This window comes from Eptatretus burgeri, chromosome 11 (assembly GCF_056783735.1).
Source record: "Eptatretus burgeri isolate ZD-2024b chromosome 11, Ebu_testis_v1, whole genome shotgun sequence".
In the NCBI taxonomy this organism is placed as follows: domain Eukaryota; kingdom Metazoa; phylum Chordata; class Myxini; order Myxiniformes; family Myxinidae; genus Eptatretus; species Eptatretus burgeri.
Genome location: NC_140971.1, coordinates 85,866,031 through 85,886,662, shown reverse-complemented (window position 1 = coordinate 85,886,662; position 20,632 = coordinate 85,866,031). Strand labels below are relative to the sequence as shown.

The following is a 20,632-nucleotide window of genomic DNA, read 5'->3' as shown; positions in this document are numbered from 1 at the left end:
AAAGACCTTGTAGAGCAAGAATGTTAAAAATCAAGAGAAAAAAGGCAAGCATATTTTCGGGAACAGGTGCCATTTTATATGTTGTGACAGTACTTCACTGTGAATGCGGCCACTGCAAGGTAAAGCATTGTGGTCAGGTATGGGAGCATGTGCCAGAGCAGCACGTCGCTGCGTCCACTTTCTGCCGGTACTCCAGGGGCCTCCGTCTGGCCATCCCCATCTCCTTGAGATGCCGATCAACCTGCTGCAACCACGAGGCACGTGGTCGGCCCATTGGCCTCCTCCACTCACGAGACTCCCTCGCTGAGAGAATTTGGTGAGCAGTATCAGCATCAGGAAAACGAGCTGCATGTCCATACAGCGCAGCTGACGCTCACGGATTATGCAGGTAACAAATCTCATTTGAGTCTCTCTCAGCAACCGCTCGTTGGACACAAAGTCTGGCCAGTGATAGCCAAGGATTCTCCGGAGACCTGGTACCAAAGGAATTAAGTCTCCGTCTCAAATGCTTGGTCAGAGTCCAAGTCTCGCATCCATAGAGCAAGACGAAGTACCAAGGACCTGAAGACTCGGACTTTCGTCCTCCCGCACAGGTATCGGCAGCACCACACCCCATTATCCAGTGAATCCATTACTCCCCAGGCCCGACCCAGACGTCTATTGACCTCTGACTCACAGCCAGCAGAAACATGAATATCACTGCCAAGGTAAGTAAATCTCTCCACGACCTCAACATCCTCACCACAAACAGGCACAGACAGGACAGCGGCATCCAAGATGTCAATGACAGCTTGGATCTTAGTTTTGACCCAGGAAACCCGTAATCCCAGCAGCTCCGACTCCTCATTCAGCACCTCGAGGGCCCCCAAAAGGATATCTAAAGTCTCCGCAAAGATGACTGCATCATCTGCGAAATCAAGGTCAGAGATCTTGAGATTCCCAAACAATGCACCGCAGCTTAATCTCTCCAACATCCTCCCAATAATCCAGTCCATACAAGTGCTGAAAAGTGTGGGGGCCAGTACACACCACAGATGAACTCCAGTAACAACTGGAAATAAGTCAGAGATGGTACCACCACATCTCACAGCACTCTCAGTACCAGAGTAGAATTCAGACATCAGATCGATCAGTTTTGGTGGCACCCCACGAAGACCAAGAATCCTCCAGAGGGCATCCTGATTCACCAAATCAGACGATTTACAGAGATCAAGGTAGGCTGCAAGCAGCCCCTGCCGAAACTCTCGTCTGTGTTCGGTGAGGACCCGAAAAGCAAGGATACAGTCAATTGTTGACCTCTTTGGTGTAAAGCGTGACTGCTCTGGACGCTGGTGGTCAAGCAGATGGTGGCGAACCCGATCAATAATTATCCGAGCAAAGACTGTGCCCGGCACGAAGAGAAGCGTCACCCTCGGTAATTGTTGCAGTCTTGGCGATCACCATTCCCTTTCCAGAGAGGAACAACAAGGCCCCTCTTCCAGTCAGTTGGGATGATGCCTGTGTTCCAAGCAGAGCACAGAACTGCATGCAACGACACGAGTGCAGCATTTCACCAGCCTTGAGAAGCTCAGCATGGATGCCACAAATCGCTGGAGCTTTACCCCATTTCAACTGGTTCACCGCAGCCTGTGTTTCCACAAGCAAAGGTGGACCACAGTTGATTGGAGAGTCAGCAAGAGGGATTGTAACACCTCTGACTTCCAACTCGACAGCTGGTGGATCAGCCTGGTACAACCGCTCAAAGTAACCGGCCCAGCGGGCCTTCACTTCAGATTCCTCTGTCAAGAGCCTACCACCCTCTGCTCTAACTGCAGTGCTCCGAGGGATGGGCTTGGATGAACACAATGCACGAATTCCTCTGGAAGCAGGACGAGAATCCCTTGACCACAGGTGATGCTCTACCCCCTCACAGATTCCTCGCACATAGGCCTCCTTGACCACCCCTAGCGCACGTACAGTTTTACGGCTTTTTTTTTTTTTTGTATACCTTGGTCGAGGCTCGTATGAGAGCGAACACACAACTCACAGCAAGGAGGCATGAGACAAGAGGGGCGGGAGTGGAAGGGACAAAACAGTGGGGAACAGACACATTAGGTGAACTGTGGAAGGGAGAGGGATGGGGATGGGACGGGGAACATGGCGAAGAGAAGATGGACATTTCAGGGACTTTCAGGAAGGAAAGTAGGAGAAATGAAGGAAGTGGGCTTGGGTGGATTATCGGGGGTAGAAAAGATTGAGGATTTGGATGGGGGAAGATAAGAGGTGGTGGTGAACAGCTGTTTTGAAAGCCTGGAGGGAAGAATGGGAAAGAATAGAGTGAGGAAGTTTATTCCAAAGGCGGGAAAAAAGAGGAATGAAAGAGTGAAGATGAGCAGTGATTCGTGATTTTGGTAGTTTTACCAGAAGGGGGTTGTTGGCGGACCTTGAGCGCCCTGTGGAAATGTGGTGGGGACAAATCGCAGAGAGAGCAGGGGGGCAAGGCTGGAGAGGAGTCGGTAGAAGACAGAAAGACCACCGACCAACCTGCGGTGATTGAGTGAGAGGCCCAAAGACTCAGCTTCATTGCGGGAGATGCCGATGATCTTAAATGCCCTGGTTTCGACAGCGTGAAGCCGAGAAAGGTGGGAGGCAGGAGCACCAGCCCAGAGGGGAGAGCAGTACTCCATCAGGCTATGGACAAAAGCTTTGTAAGTGGTCAGGAGCTCAAGAGGGCCGAGGAAGGACTTAGCACGACGGAGGATTCCCAGTCGGCGACTGGCTTTTGAGGCGAGGTTGGAAATGTGACTTTCCCAGGAAAGGTCATGGCAGATAGTGAGACCTAGAAGCTTGAAAGAAAAGACTTCTTCCAGAGGATTGTTGAGAAAGTGGATGGGGGGGTTTTGTAAACGGTCCTTTCGAAGAGACATCGTGAGAGTGTGAGATTTGTCTGGATTGAAAGACATGTTCCACGTGTTGGACCAGTTTGTGATTTTATCCAGATCTGCAGTGAGTGAAGAAGCTGCTGCTTGCCGGTCTGAGGGATGACAGATGGTACGGCAGAGGGTGGAGTCGTCGGCAAAGAGAAATGGAGGATTTTCCAGAGAGTCCGAGAGATCATTGATGAAAACCAGAAAAAGAACAGGGCCCAGAACGCTACCTTGAGGAACTCCAGCCTGCACAGGAAGAGGGGATGAAAGAACTCCATTTAGGGCCACACGTTGACTGCGACAGGAGAGGAAGTCTGAGAGCCATGAGTGGAGATGGCCTTGAATACCATGGGAAGAGAGTTTGGTGAGTAGGGCAGGGTGCCAGACTGTGTCAAAAGCACGTGATATGTCCAGGGATACGGCTCGGATTTCCTGTCTGGCATTGAGGACCTCCATCCATTGATGGGAGAGCAGAAGCAGCATATCCAGGGTAGAGTGACCTGGTCTGAAACCAAATTGATGATTGGAAATCAAGCCATTGGAGAAGAGGAAGGATTTCATATCTGAGGCGATGATTGATTCCATCACCTTGCTGATGATTGGGAGAAGGCTGATTGGTCTGTAGTTACAGGGATCTGTTTTTGCACCTTTTTTATGCAGGGCAGTGATGTTAGCAGATTTCCAAGCAGATGGCAGATGACCTTGGGCAAATGAGAGGGTGAATAGAACAGAGAGAGGGTGAGCAAGAGCAGAAGAGCAGGCTTTGAGGACACGTGGGCTGATGCCGTCTGGAGCGGTTGCAGAATCTGACTCGAGGTTTGAAAGCAAGCTCTCCACCTTGTCAGGAGAAAAGGATACAGAGTCCAGGGACAGTTGGGTGCGACTGGGTAAAGTGGGTAGAGATAGTGATGGGTTTAGGACACAAGATTTAGCTGCAAACACCGAGTTTAGACATTCAGCTTTATCACGTGTGGAATCAGCAGTGCGGCCATTTGAGGTAAGGGAGGGGATGGAGGGGGAACATACACCAGAAACAGATTTGATTAAACGCCACCAGGATTTTGAGGAGGGAGAAAGGTTTGAGAGTTCAGACTTGAGATGAGAAAGATGTTGTTTTCTGGCTCTCCTGAGGGTAGATACACACTTGTTCCAAGCTTTGTGGAAAGAACTGAGATTGCCCTCAGTTGGGTTTGCTTTCCATGAGGCAAAGGCAAGTTGTTTCAGGACAACTGCCTCACCACAAGCTTCAGTGAACCAAGGGCGGGAGGAAGGGTAAGACAACTGAACAGGAGAGGGGATAAATCTGTGCATGAGGGAGAGCAAGTTTTTTGAAAGAATTCCCAGGATGAGTTGATGTTTGAGAAAGTAGTGATAGGAGACCAGTCTGCAAGTTTGATGGCTGCTCGGAGACCCTGCCAGTCGGCTTGAGTGAAATGCCAGACTCGACGGCGGTGAGTTGGTTCTCTGATAACAGCCAGAGAGATGTCCACTTTAACAAGGACGTGGTCAGAAGAACCAATTGGAGCGAAGGAAGAGCAGCAGATATTGTCAGGGAAATTTGTCAAAACCAGATCCAGAAGAGATGGAGTACCATTGGTTGAGATTCGGGTCGGGAAGTTGACCGATTGAGTCAGTCCCAATGAGTCGCAGAAAGCTTTTGCTGAGGTGCCATGGCAGGTGAGAGAGGTACCCACACCTAGCCAACTGGCGTGATGACAATTGAAGTCACCACATAAGAGGAAGAGAGAGTTTGGATGAGAAGATAGAAGATGGTCCATGTTTTCGGATAGTGAGATGTAGATGGAGTCATCACTGTTCGGTGGACGGTACAGTACACATATAAACATGAGGTGGGAGTGGAGGGGAAGCCGAAGCCAGAGGTATTCCTGGGGGTGTGGGGGAGTGAGAGCAGTGCATGGAGAGTGAGGAATAGAGTCTTTGATGAAGAGAGCAACACCTCCACCAGGACGAGGCTCAGGTCTGTCATACCGTAAGAGGGAGTAGCCAGGGAGAGATACTTGGGAGTCAGACACGTCTTGGGAGAGGAAAGTTTCTGTTAGGCAGATAATGTCTGGTTTGTCAGTGGAAACCTGTATGGAAAGATCTGAAAGGTTTGAGCGAAGGCCCCGGATATTTGAGGTCCACACTTTTAATGAAGAGGAAGGGGAGGAGGCTTTGGGTGCAGGAGGTGGAGGGGGAGGGGGAGGGTAGGACAAGGGACGAGGGGGCAGGTAAGGAGGGTTGGGGAAGGAGTGTGGGGTATGGGAGAACAGGGAGGGGGGGGGGCCGAATGAGGAGAAAGGGCTCTGTGGTGCTGGGGGAGAGGGGGGACAAGAGACAAGGAAGAAGGCAGTTGAGGATTTGAGGAGGTGGAGTGAAGAGATGGAGGTGAGAGGGCAGTGGAGGGAGGCAGGTTGGTGGATGAGAGGGGGGCAACTTTGAGAAGGAAGAGTGAGGGGGATGAAAGGTGGGAGAAAGGTGAGGGGGATTTTTGAGAGAGGTGAGAGGGAGGCTTGGAGGGAGAAGAGTGGGATGGTTGCTTTGAGAGTGAGAGTGAGGGGTGAGGGGGTGAGTTGGCACTGAATTTGGAAAAAAGAATGGTTGATGGAAAGCGAGCATCCATGGCAAACTGTGGTTTTTAAAAGTTTTAGGTCAGAGATGCGATTTAACACAATTCTTGATGGGTGCAATGAAGGCGAATTCAGAGCATGGAGAGAAGAAGCGCTGTAATAGTTGGATTTTTAGGCAAGGAATGAAGGAGAGCTCGAAATGAGAGCAGTCTGTTAAAATAGCAGAAGAGTAGTGCATTGTGAAACAGTAAAGAGTACCACATGTGTGAGAGAGGAAGATGAAGCATTATAAGATCGTTTTTGTTGTTAAAAATAATGTATGAGAGAGTTCAACAGATTAGGTCATGGAAGTGTAAAAAAAAAAAAAAAAAAAAAAAAAAAAAATCGAGGAAGAAGACGAGGAGGAAGTTAAGAGGAAGAAGAAGCAGAATCGGGAGAAGGGGAGAAGGTGAGCGTGTTGTTGTTGGGTGTATATATATATATATATATATATATATATATATATATATATAAATATTTTTTTTGTTGTTAATATTAATATATGAGAGAGTTCAACAGATTAGGTCATTGAAGTGTATTAAAAAAAAAAAAAAAAAACGAGGATGAAGACGAGGAGGAAGTTAAGAGGAAGAAGAAGAAGCAGAATCGGGAGAAGGTGAGCGTGTTGTTGTTGTAGGTTTTTTATTTTTTTTTTTGAGATAGATTAGTTGGGAGAATGGGGGATGTTTGGAAAGTGGGGAGGATCAAAATTGAAGGTAATGGGGAGGATAGAAAATGAAGGTAATGGGGAGAAAAAAAAAACAACAAAAAAAAAAAAACGATCGAACACCGAGTGGAACCGGTAGGCCTCAAGCCTACGCCTAGGCCTCAAGCACAGGTGAGAACGTCGACAAAAATACTCACAAAATAGCACGATTTTTGAAACAAAACCGAACTAGCAACACACAGTAACATGTAGGTGAGAAAATTAAACAGTTAAAACGGGACAAATAACAACCGGAAACTTAGCTTTGAGAACGTCAGCAGGGAGCCCCAAAGGAGACCTCTCGCTGCTCAAAACCGGAACCGGAAGTCAACCGGAAGTTAAGGGAGCCTTAGCTCCCTTAACAACTCAGCTCTGACATTCAGCCAAGCCCTGCGACTCTGGTCAATGGTATCCAGAGTCCCTTGAAAGACAAAATTCTTCTTTGCCCTACGGTGAGTTCCAAGACATCCACCGGCAACATCAAGGACGATGGTCTTGAAGGCACTCCACAACTCTTCAGGACCTCCCAAAGCACCCAGACTCCTCAAATCTCCACTCAGCCTGTTTGCAAACTCCTCAGCTACCCTCTCATCCTTGAGCTTGCCAACATCCAGCATAGGCTGGGATGGTACCATTCTCCTGGATTTAAGGTGCAACTTCAGAGTTGCGACAACAAGCCGGTGGTCAGTATTGAGGAAGTTAGCACTCCAGCAGACCCTGCAGCTCTGGATCATCCTCCAGCGACCATCAACGAGGACATGGTCAATCCCCCCTGCCACACCGCCAGTGTTGGAACACCAAGTCCAGCGATGAGCCTGTGGGCGCTAAAACCATGAACCAGCCACCCTAAGTCCATGACTTCTTGCAAAGTCAAAGAACCTATTGCTATTCTGGTTCATAGTTCCTGACCCATGGGGACAAACACATGTCTCATAACCATGCCTATCAGTTCCAGTCGATGCATTGAAATCCCCCAAGACTAGAAGTGTATCTCGTCTGGGGCACTGATCAACCACAGACTCGAGTGTGGCGTAGAATGCATCCTTCACGGTGAGATCACTCGCCTCAGTAGGAGCATAAACAGAGACCAGGGAAATGACACCTAAGGAGTGACGAATCCTTAATCTCATAATACGCTCGTTGACCGGTGTTACCTCAATTATCATTGGGGTCAGCTTATTGGACACAGCTACAGCAACTCCTTGGGTATGGTAACCATCAGAGCGACCAGACCAATAGTAGGTGTGACCACGCACCATTATCTCGCCGCAATCCGGTCTCCGAACCTCAGAGAGTGCTGCGATACCGATGTCCAAACGCTTCAGCTCAGATGAGAAGAGATAGGTGATCATCCTCTCTTAGGGACAGGACATTCCAGGCACCCACCCAAAGGGACCGCCTCAGGTTAACCCAAGGAGACCGCCGTCTGGTAGACGACACCTCAGCACCACTCCGACACACTCTCCTGCAATCTGACCCGGGAATGTTACCCCATGGTTTTCCTCCTATCATCAAAGATTGGGTGTCCCGAAGGCTTTGCCCCAATCCCATCATCTGGTGAGCTGCCCTGCGAAGGGAAGCTGCACAGGAGGTACTCCCACGGAGTGGGTTTTCAGATTTCTTTGCGTTTTTGTGTTTTGTGGAATGAAGGGTTTTACGGTGGCCAGAGTGCAAATCCTGCCACCGACCTCCTAAAAAGAAGTAACCCAACTGCAAGAGGACGTCCGCAGACACCGTTGGGCACTAGATATGGATGGCCGTTGGCTCACAAGGAGCTCCTCCGCCCTTTGATAGGTTTTGTTTTTAATCCTGCTGGGTGTCCATATCCAAACACCCTCCTCGCCAAAAAACCTGGTGGGGGAGACAGTTTAGTCGCCGACAACCCGACCATGGAACAGGTTAGTACAGGTTTACATGATACCTGTAGCAAGTCACAGATCTAATCTGGCCTGACCTGACAATATTGTGGGTCCAACTCTATTCATGGGAGGGTAATCACAAACATACCCTGGGAAAGCTTTATCGGGTTAAGCAAACCAGGAGGTTAGCGAAACCAATGTGAAAGGGACGGAGGGGTAAAGAACCACGGGTTCAGAAATTTCTCCCCAGGGAAAGTGTACCCCGGGGTAAGCAGCGTGTAGTGAGAAAGGGGTATAATAGCCATAATAGAACTTTGTTTTTGCTTTGAGATTTTTTTTTTTTGATTCTTATGTACCATATTCTTTATAAAACATTGGTGCTGCCGAAGCAGTATCTTGGCTAATAATGGGTGGTTTTCCATTGCCTTCCAGGTTTGGAGATATACACCGATCTATTTCCATGGTCAGCCAAAGAGGAGGTTCTGTTTGCTGAACTTCAAGGCCTCATAATCAACTAGGACCTGTACTGAGCTCACCATATGCAAAGCTGGCCTCCAAAGACAGCCTCAGACTGGGCATCCTCCATAGTTTGAAGTAATCTATACAATATGACAGAAATGCCAAATTTTGGTGCCAATTTGCGGCCCCAAATCATATCGTAGCCTCCGGACAATTGGCAGGTATTTACTTTTCTATCTGGAAGGGGGCTTAATATAATTTTTGTGGTAAACATATGCTTATCTCTCATGAAATTCAGGGGTGAAAATGAGCATCCATTTCAGTGGCATTACCCGTCTTAGACGGGTACCCTGCTAGTTTATTGATAAATAAGAACTACGAACAGCCTACAAAGCCTTTTTCCATAACTCAATATAGTAATGCTCTTTACTCTGGGCTGGCATCCCAGCAACACATTTGTCCCTTCTTGAATCTATCAAATTCAAAGCTCTCAACATTATTGGAATCTTATGCTACAAGGTCAAAGCACAAGGTCTGTTGATCTCATAACAGACAGGTTGATGGCCTCAGATTTTTTGAAATTGCTTCTCCTCCAGTCTCGCTTCCTTTACTCCCTCAATCCCCCCCCACCCCCCGAAACCTCACCAGCTTCTGCAGGAAGCATACGTTCTTCCAGTAGTGCCCTCCTGGTTAACCTCCCCAAATCCAAGCTTACTGCACAACCTCATCTCTTATATTCCTCACTTTTCCTCTTTCTCATCCAGGATTGTAACGATTTTTTTATCTATCAAAGCAGGACAAAGTGACAATGAGCAACATTAGGCAGTGTTACGTTCCAATGGGAAGTGAAATTTCGTGACAGAAATTCACTTATGGATGAAAGTCGGCTGTATAGTGCATTATTACCAGTTGTTCACAATGGTATAACTCTTCAAGTCCATAACCCGGCAAGAAGGGGTGAAAAAAGGGGTGAAAAGTCAGCGATTTCGTCGCGAGCTGTGTAGGGCGGTGGCCAAACCCATTGGGCATGAGAACCAATCAGAGGACGCCACACGGTCACGTGGCAGCTCTCCATTCGGAGAAACTTGCGTGTGGAGGCAGTTCAATGCCAAATGCCAAATTTTGGTGCCAATTTGCGGCCCCAAATCACATCACAGATGGCCGCGCCCATGAATAACATGTGGTAATCGGCCTAAAATATTTTCATTTTTTCGACATTTTTCGCCGTTTACAAGACGTCTAAGGAATATGAAGTGCATCGTACATGTGCGGGCAGCCCCACGCACAGCGAAACTGATAAAAATGGGGCACAAAAGCTGGTCAAAAATCAAGGAAAGTGGGAAACTCTGGTGTAACGTGTACGTGGATTGCCCAGAAAGCGAATTGGCACGGCAACGTTTGGAAGATTGGGAATGTGAAGAGTTCCCCACTGATGGTGGGTATCACCAGTTGTGCTATAATGCGTTTTGCAACACAACAAATATCCAGAGGAAGATTGCCCATCATGGTAGTCGGAGTGTTGATGATGCCTCTGCCAGAGAAGTGCCTATTCCTGTCAGCCAGCCGACAAGAGACCAAACAAAGAGAACAGGAGTGATATCTCATGTTTTGCCGAAAGATAGATGTTTAATCTGCCACAAACCTGAACGATTTTTCAAGTCTCATGGCAAGTCGCAACGCAGTCGGATGATGGTGGTTGAAACTGAGGATGGAGGCAAGTAATTGATGGATGCGTATCCGTGAGGTGGTATACAGGTGATGTAGTTCCACGTGGCCTGTTATCCCATGAATCTTGTGGCTGTGAGAAAAGCAGATGTTTGGCAAACCAGTGTAAATGTCATCGTGCAAATGTTCGTTGCACAGATTTGTGCTCATGTACAGGTTGTGAAAATGTTGAAGATCAGTGATGTTTCAAGTGATGGTGAATAGTGTCCATCTGGGTGTCTGTGCCTGACTTGCTTGTGTCGGTGTCTGTGCCCGACTTGCTTGTGTAACGCGACTTGCTTGCTTGTGTAAGACTGTAAGAGTACCTGTGCCTGACTTGCATACATTGATCATGACATGTAATATATTCTCTGTGAACTTTGTCTAGCTGTTGTGGTTTGTTTACACGGGACCTCCCCAACTTCCTTATGTCCGACCGCCCTGTGCGGGGGTCTTCATTCTTCCATGGTCGGCCACGGTAAAATGGATGGGCTGAGGAGATCGGGAAAGTCGGCAGCAGGAAAGAAACTCCAATGCCCGCTTGCACAAGCAGTTCTCCTACTGTAATGTCCACTACACAGTCAATGACATTGGTGGAAAAATCACGAGTAGTCAAAATTGCAGCATACGATCAACGATTATGTAGCGGAACAGTGATTTTTCTCACGAACCCTGCAAAAACACGTACTTCCGGGTTGTGGCCATCACCATTTTGTCCACAATTCCCCCAGTTCCTCCGACTGGAGAGCTGTCACGTGACCCGTGTGGCGTTCTCTGATTGGTTCTCACGCCCAATGAGTTTGGCCACCGCCCGACGCGAATCGTGACGAAATCGCTGACTTTTCACCCCTTCGTGCCGGGTTATCAACTTGAAGAGTTATACCATTGTGAAGAACAGGTAATACACTATACAGCCGACTTTCATCCATAAGTAAATTTCTGTCACGAAATTTGATTTCTAAGCGTTTCTCGCTGAACGTAACACGGCCTACATCAGATATGGGGTTTGTGTAACTGCATTCTTGAGAATGTTCAATCCCACTCTTCCCTACTCAACTTCAAGCAAGTGGTGCATGACCATCTTGGGGTCATCCCCTACCGACTGTTTTCTACCGTGATTAACCTTTCCTAACCCCACTTTCTTACTTGCATGTTACTGTTCCCACAAACTTTTCTATCACCATCAACTCTACCTAAACTGGCTCTTACTTGCAGGTTACTGTGTACCTTCTCTTACTCTGTTTCCTCTTTCCTGTTCAGTTTTTCCACTGCTGGTCGATTCCAAAGATGACACCACTACCTCAATGTCACTTCAACATATTTTTACACTTTGTCGCCTCACTCTTCTATGAGCCTCGATCTTGCAGAGAAAGAAAACGGTCAAAACTGTTCACAGATAAATCAGTTTGCTTCGGATTACTGTGTGGAAGGTGAACTGGATCATCATTAGAAAAAAAATGACAAGCATTAAAACAAATTGAATTGCCTTATTTATTTGTAGTAATTTTTAACATCTTTTTTTCTTCGATTGAGTCTGCATGTCTGTGGCTGATGTATTTGGTCGTTACTTATCCAATCTCAACCAAACTTGCCAGGAGAACTAAGGGTTATAAGACAAAGGTTGTAGCAAATTGGTTCATCTCCACCCCTCAATCACCTGGAGGTTCTAAAGGTGGGGCTGACAAATTTTCTTTGTAAATGTTTTCTTTATAGGGCCACAAATTCTCCATGCAATGCCGCTCCTGGTGGTGCTGGGAGAGGGTATTGTGAGTGAGGCTTCAGAGTCCTTCATCGTATAATGATTAAAGGAATTGTAATTGAATCAAATTGAATAATAAGAGGAACTGCAAGAGGACTTGCATTGCTTTAGACCCGTGCTTCTCAACCGGTGGGCCGCGAGGTCGGCAAAAAAGAAAAGAAAAGAAGAAGTATATAAAAAAGGGTCTGATCTTGCAGTGTAAGATTTACACCACACAGCTGGAATTCAGCTAGGTCAGTTTGTACTTCCGTCTTTCCGAAACCGTCTAACGAGCGCGCGTGCGAGAGAGATAGATAGTCATTTTGTGCTTACGTACGTCATGTTTATGCAGTGGTGGTTTACACGCGTTCGATCAACATGTAACTGTGATGTGAACGTACTATATCCGTGTGTATGTGTGTATTGTGCACGTGCGCATGCATATGCATGTGCGTGCCTTGTACTTAGTTCATGCGTTCACGAACTTGAAATTTTTGTAAACTTTTCATCTTTCACGGATAATTTCTTGAACCGAAAATGGATCGATTTTTGAAACGAAAGTGTGATTGAGAAGACAAATCTGCTACGGAAAAATCTCGAAAGGGTGTGGTGAGGAAATATGACCCCGATTACATTAAATATGGATTCACGATGGCAGGCAGTGATGTTGAGCCAAAAGCACAGCGTATTGAATGTGCTGAAATCCTGTCAAACGAGGCGCTTAAACCGTCAGCTTCAGAGACACGGAAACACAAGACACCCGAATAGTGCAGGTAAGCCAAAGGAATATTTTGAGATGAAAAGGGCTGGACTTCAGGCACAGCAGAAAGTGATTACAACATTTACAACTCAGTCAAAATCAGCATTGAAAGCCAGCTACATGGTTGCTGCTCGTGTTGCTCGTAGCAAGAAAGCTTTCACAATCGCGGAGGAGCTTACTTTACCCAGTGCTGTTGATATGTCGAGACATTCTTGGAGAGGCAGCTGTAACCAAACTTCAGTCCGTATCACTCTCTAATGATACTGTGATGAGAAGAATTGTTGAAATGAGTGATGACATTGAATGCCAACTGGTGGAAAAAATTAAGGCCACTCCGTATTTTTCCATTCAGTTGGATGAATCCACTGACATTAGCAATAATGCTTTATTGCTAGATTTCGTGAGGTACTGCAGGGACAGTGATATTCATGAGGATCTACTGTTTTGCAAAGACCTTCCCACAAAACAGCTGCAGATGATGTTATGCTCTGCCTTGACAAATACTTCACTGACAAGAGTATTGATTGGAAGAACTGCGTAGGTGTGTGCACAGATGGTGCTGCATCAATGACAGGAGTCCATTGTGGTGTTGTAAAACAGATCCAACAGAGGGCGCCAGATGCCAAGAAGACCCACTGCTTCTTACATAGAGAAAATCTGGCAACAAAGCAGATGTTACCAGAACTGAATGAAATCATTAATGCAGCTGTTAAAACTGTGAACTTCATCAAGAAGAGTGCACTCAACTCAAGGTGTTTTGCTGCACTGTGTGAAAGACTTGATTCTGATCACTTGCAGCTTCTGTACCACAGTGAGGTGAGGTGGCTTTCAAGAGGACGTATGCTTAATCGCCTCTTTGAACTGAGACATGAAGTCCACATGTTCCTTGAAGAGAAACACTCACCACTTGCTGATCATTACAGAAATGATAACTTTTGTGCCAAATTGGCTTACCTGTCAGATGTGTTTGACCAGTTAAATCAGCTCAACATATCAATGCAAGGTAGGAACAGTTCAGTGTTCTTGGTTGCTGACAAAATTGAAGGCTTCAAGAAAAAGCTTGTTCTTTGGAACAGAAAAGTGAAGGATGGACGACTTGAGATGTTTTCACTTCTGAGTGAAACTGGAATCCACTCCTCATACAGACATATCTGGGCTCATAATCCAGCATTTGACCGAGTTATCACAAAAGTTTGCAGACTACTTTCCAGAGGACCCAAGGCAAGGAAACCTTTGGATTTTGAACCTTTCTCAGTGGATCCTGCTTCAGAAGATGTGGCCTTGTCCATTGTACTTGAAAATTAACTGATGGAACTTTCTGCAGACAGTAGTCTGAAGCTTCAGCATGCACAAGTAGACCTTCCTTCATTGTGGATATTGGCAAGCAGTGAATACACTTCTTTGTCAAAGCGTGCCATCAGATTTCTTTGGCCATTCACCACAAGCTATCTCTGTGAATCGGGCTACTCGACTGTAACTGTGACAAAATCAAAAGCACGAAATAGTCTAAAAACAGACACTCTGAATGCCACTTTGCGTGTGAGCCTGACCCCATCAAACCACGACTTGACCATCTTATTTCCAAGAAGCAAGCTCAAGTGTCTCATTAAAGGAAAGCATAATGATTTGTTTTGGCATTAAGTTTTATTGCCATTTTTCTCATTACGATTCTGTATGATGGGCCTCGAAAATTTCCTCAGAGCCAGAGTGGGCCTCGAGTTGAAAAAGGTTGAGAAGCACTGCTTTAGACAACTGCAAAAAAAATTCTGAAGAATTCCCATGTTTTATTGCCCTTTTCCACTGTGGAAAACATGTTAAGGTGTACAAATTCCAAATAGATAGGCCACTTCCAATATCATCATTCCACATTATCATAACATTTTTCTAAGGCTACTTCCAATAACAAAAGTAACTACGAAGAGCAATCAGAGATTGCAGACCCTCGCCAGAACTTGTTATGTGTGGGTTGTGTAGTTTTGTGTGGTGTATTTTGTTTGGCATTTGTGCACTGGTATGTTTTGTAATTAATAATAGACATAATTAGAACTGTCACTTTATAACTGCTGGCGGTGAGAACCAATTACCAAGACAACCCGCTTTGATTGGACACCTGACCCCGACCCATAATTATTTTTATTTATTATTCTATTCAATTTAGAATGGGATTAAAATAAATTCAATTCAAATCAAATGGAAGACCAAATAGGTACAGTCATCCATTGGAATCATCAGAAGGAACCCAAACAAGCAAAAAGCAAAGATGAAGTCATCAGGAGGAACCTGGATAGGATTCACATTTCAGCTGCTACTCCTCTACCCTCAACCCATCCAGGCACAGCCAAGTGAGCCTTATTCAATATATATATATATATATATATATATATATATATATATATATATATATATATATATATATATATATATATATATATATATATATATATATATATCTTCTTCTTTCAGCTGCTCCCTTTCGGGGTCGCCACAGCGGATCATCCGTATGATCCGCATAGTGATTTGGCACATGTTTTACACCGGATGCCCTTCCTGACGCAACCCTGGTCGCCTCTTACGACACAGGGATATGGTACACCTATTTTAACCGGGGTATATACACCGGCCCAGTACACTGGTACTCATTTCGCCGACCTCGGAAGGATGACAGGCTGAGTCAACCCCCTGGTGTATTAATTCTGTGGCTCAACGGGGCTTGAACTCAGGACCTTTTGGATCCCAAGCCGCTGCCTTAACCACTGCGCTAACACCAGGCTCATATATATATATATATATATATATATATATATATATATATATATATATATATATATATATATATATATATATATATATATATATATACATATATACATATATATATATATACATATATATATATATATATATATATATATATATATATATATATATATATATATATATATATATATATATATATATATATATATATATATACACACACACATATCAAAAAGAACCCAGATCAAAAAAATTAAATAATTCTGGCTGCCAGACCATGTGTCCAATCAAGTTGAAATATAGAACATGTATTCCCCATCACAAGATCATAATTGTGATTGCGAACGCAGTGAGCTTCATACTTAACGCATGCACGTGAGAGAATAGGAAACAACAACAACAACAACAACAACAACAACAACAACAACAACACAATACCCCTGGCTATTTGGAATCCATGTCATTGGATATGACCTTTTGCTTCCGGTTGTTGTTAAACGCTGTGCGGTGTATAAACACGATTGGGTTTTATTTCTATCTTGTGAATATTACTAAACACGTGCACATGAGAGAATAGGAAACAACAAAAACAACACAATACCCTGGCAATTGTGAATCCGTGTCGTTGGCTATGACCATTTTGCTTCCGTTTTTTGTCATGGGGAATGATGCATGCCGGGAGATCATGACCGGAAGTCAATTATTTATTTATTCAATTATTGTTTCCCCAAAGTTAATTTTATACTTCCGAAAGTGATTTTTTTCATGACAGGAAGTGTTTATTTTGTATTTAACATTACCGTGAGTGATTTTGAAACTCTTTCCGGAACTTTTAATTTATTTTATTCTTGACTTGAAGTGATCGTTTATTTATTCAATTATTTTTTTCCCAAAGTTAATTTTAATAAAGATATCTCCCGCATAATCAAAAAATATTTTTTAATCGTGATTTACATTATTTGTTTGCTGATCTCGAATCTAGGCCGAAGTAACCAGAAATTGCGTCAAGATCATCAGCTGTGCGGCGCTTACATGTACCATGGTATAGTTGGCAAGTATACAGTTGTGAACAAGTTTTATGTAAAGTCAGAAGCGAATGCAAGAAGAATTCTACGTTCGGTTCGAGGCTTTGCCTATTCCATATCATTTCATTTCAACTGATTAAGCAGTTCCATAGAATACATTATTAAATATTTTTCTTCAATCCAATATGGCTGCCAAACCATGTGGCCTATGATGTCATATGTGTGAACCTTTTGTCCCTCATGGATGGGCAGTCATATGTGTTATGTTTCGCCTCGATCTGTTCAGCCATTTCAGAGAAGATTTTTGAAGGTTTTTTTTTTAATAAAACAATATGGCTGCCGAATCACGTGACCGATGACGTCATCAATTTTTTTTCCGTGAACCATTTTATCCCTTTTTTTTTTCTGTGGACCAGATGACCCTCAATTTTCATACTGATCAGATGTAGCATTCTACATATGCAATTATGACGTCATAACGAAGGCACCTATGACGTCATTCAAAAACAAAATCACAGTTATTCCCCATGAGTAGTACTTGCTGTGTGCCAAGTTTCAATTTTTTCCCAGGGTGCAGTTTCAGAGATACAGAGGTCCAAAGTTTTACGTTTTTCCAACGTGGCTGCCACACCATGTGACCTAAGACGTTATAATTATGATTAAAACATTCTACATGAGTAGTCGCACCTATGGTGAAAATTTCATCTCAATCAGAGAAGCAGTTGCCGAGAAAAACACGAAAGTTCTGTGCGGACAATCAAATAAACAAATGGATGAACCCAAACGCAATACCCTCTCCTTCGGTGAGGATGATGATGACGACGACATCATAATCCTACGAAAACAGCACTCAGTAGAGCACATACAGTACCTCACCAGACTGAACACTTTGTTTTGTAGCCAACTGATAGGCCGGATATACGTCTCGACCTTAGCCAAAATCGAATCAATTCTTCCTTGTTACATACCCAACTCATCCACCAAGTTTCGTCCGAATCCATACATAACTTTTTGAAATATCATGGTTATATCGTTTTTGGGGCCCATCTCTCAATGGTGAAGAATTCCTTTAAAAATTCTAGTATCCGGATCCGGATATTCACAAAAGATCGAACCAATTATTCCTGACCACACATTCAGGGGCAGAGTTAACGAGTGTTTTTTTTTTTAAAGAAAAAGAAAACCAACAGTCATTAAGCTGTTGCCTAGGGATCTTGACCATTTATTCAATAAAAATGCTTGTAAAGAGGGATTTTCAACATACCTTGCAGTGAAGGTGTAAGAGCAAATTTGTGTGTTTGTTTGACAAGACTGTGAACAGATGAATCCCAGGGATATAGCAACACCTTGGGATTATCCACAGCGATAGATGAACCAGTCACAAAATCAGCAATCTGTGAACAACAATTGCATTTTAGAGAGGTTCATAACCTAGCTCGCCACAATTATACAAATGATACAATATTGACTACAAGATGGGCTTAGACAGCATCAGCATAGAGTTCTGAAAAACTTGTGCTGCTCTGCTCAGTCTACAATTTGATTCTTCATTCAAATTCAGTCAACATTGGTGGCATAATGGTTCGAGCATCTGCACTCAGTCTGGAAGGTCGGTGATTCGCATTCCGGCAGAGTCATACCAGATACTTTAAAAATGATACGTGTTGCTTCCTTGCATGCTTGACGATCAGCATTTTAAAAGGATAGCGTACAGACAAACAACCATACATCAATACTAATAGATAGGTGTGTGTGTGTATGTGTGTATATGTGTGTGTATATGTGTATGTGTATGTGTATGTGTATGTGTATGTGTATGTGTATGTGTATGTGTATGTGTATGTGTATGTGTATGTGTATGTGTATGTGTATGTGTATGTGTATGTGTATGTGTATGTGTATGTGTATGTATGTGTGTATGTGTGCATGTGTGTATGTGTGTATGCGTGTATGTGTGTATGTGTGTATGTGTGTGTGTGTGTGTGTGTGTGTGTGTGTGTGTGTGTGTGTGTGTGTGTGTGTGTGTGTGTGTGTGTGTGTGTGTGTGTGTGTGTGTGTGTGTGTGTGTGTGTGTGTGTGTGTGTGTGTGTGTGTGTGTGTGTGTACGAGTGTGTGCCCTCCATAACTCCAAAACCATGAAACTTTGCATGCAAACTAAGAAAACTTCAAGGAAGTGCATGACTGAAAATTGGGTGTTTGGGTAAATTAAAGCACCCCTTTTGAGGATAATTAATGGCCTTATTGAATTATATCCTTTATCAGGCGCATCCTCAGCCACCTCGCCCTTGATGGGGTCTTAGGGCATATCCTGGGTCATCTCTCTGGGGTCTGAAGTCGCCATGTTTTTGGCCTGCTCACTCATATTATTGAATAACTGTTCATCATAGCAACAAATCGCTGCATACGTCACTTTTGTAAGTGCCATAGTTTTCAAATTCGGAGCTTGGAGTGATTTCATGCATGATATATATGATTAAAATATATATGATTATACTAATTAAAATATCATCGAAATATTATTTCGTGTTTGAGGATCGGATATCGTCAGGACTAAATAAGTGTTGAAAATTTTGTGAGGTGGTCTACAGGGAATCAAAGTAAATCTGGTGAAAATGGACGTTTTAAAATAAAGTCATAACGTTTGTATGGACCCCGAACGATGTACTACAGGACGCATGCATAGATGAGCAGGCAACATAGCGGATTATCTGCAATGTCTATTTCATGGGCAATTAAACTGCGATGTCTCCAAGGTTGTTCTTCATTAAACAGCAACTATTTTATGGATAAAATAACTGTTTGAACGAATTCATTTTATTTCTTTAACTGCTGCGCACGGTGAAGACCAGCTTTAAAGTCAAAGGGATCTATATGGAATGCAGCCACAGCCTGGCTAGCCGTTCATTAATCATTTAATTGGAGTGCTTGCTTGAGTGCTTAGGCCACTTGCCTAGCACCCCATAGTCGATAGGTGCACCACGCTACGCCATTCTGAGCAAATTGTTCACTTACTGCGGACGATTTTGCCATGCCACATTATCCCAAGCAGGTGGTTCGTGTTCCGTCATCCCGAGCGGGTGGTTCATGCTCCGTCATCCTGAGCGAGAAGTTGTGAAACACCCGATTTCTGAGCTGTTTACCGTATTACCGAGCGCAATTTCTTTCCACCCGTAACACAGCTGTTTATAAAGATTAATGTTTGTGAACATATCCTTGAAATACCTACAAATATGTACTTTTTTTTTGAGCAGACAGACTGAGGAAGTCGATTCCATAGGTGGGAGAAATGAGGAACAAATGAGTGGTGATGAACAGTGAGCTTGGATTTTGGAAGTGTCTCAATAATGTTTATTTTTGGTGGAAGCTACTCAATGTTTTTGGTTGTTGACAGGACGTACTGTAGTCTGTAATCACATCGACTCCAACCTGCCGATATCGTCCAAACATTAGTGTGTGTGTGTGTGTGTGTGTGTGTGTGTGTGTGTGTGTGTGTGTGTGTGTGTGTGTGTGTGTGTGTGTGTGTGTGTGTGTGTGTGTGTGTGTGTGTGTGTGTGTGTGTGTTTCATAAAGCATAACATATGTCTGGTAACTCACCTACCCCCACCCCTCTCTTTTCGTCCCATCCTTGCTCTACCCCATCCCAATACAGTGCAGCACCCTCCTCCCACACCTCTCTAACTCCCACCCCGGTCTCTCTCTTACTCTCCCTCTCTCTGTACATATCCATTATGGTGGTTATGTCTGGACGGTGTTTGTCTCCGGACGCGTGTCCCAGCGGCGTTTACGTCCAGACGGGAGTTATCTCCAGGCATGTTCGGATGGGAGTTTGGCTGTACAGCTTGGCTCCAGATGCGTCCGGGTGGTGTTTTTGTCCAGACGAGAGTTTGTAGCCAGACAGGAGTTTATCTCCAGACCGTGTTTATAGTACGACTGGGAGAAAATGGATTTCAGACATTATTTTGTTTCCATCTTCATCGTTATTCTGTGCAGAATCATTTTGACGAGACAATATGAATCGTAATCAACGCACCGCACGTCTGCCTTCCCTTCCCCCACCCCTCTTCGCTCCCCCTCCCTCATCTTTTCTTTCCCCTCCACCTCTTCACTCT

General features: G+C 44.4%; 1 protein-coding gene across 2 annotated transcripts in view; it reads right to left on the bottom strand.

Annotated features, from left to right (window-relative positions):
• Positions 1-20,632, bottom strand: part of HAUS6 (HAUS augmin like complex subunit 6) — a 47,082-nt gene that overhangs the window by 5,607 nt on the left and 20,843 nt on the right. For both annotated transcript variants that reach the window (XM_085847245.1, XM_085847246.1), the window contains exon 15: positions 17,788-17,917. In XM_085847245.1, the coding sequence (XP_085703371.1) occupies positions 17,788-17,917 (130 nt within the window). The remainder of the gene's footprint in view (positions 1-17,787; positions 17,918-20,632) is intronic.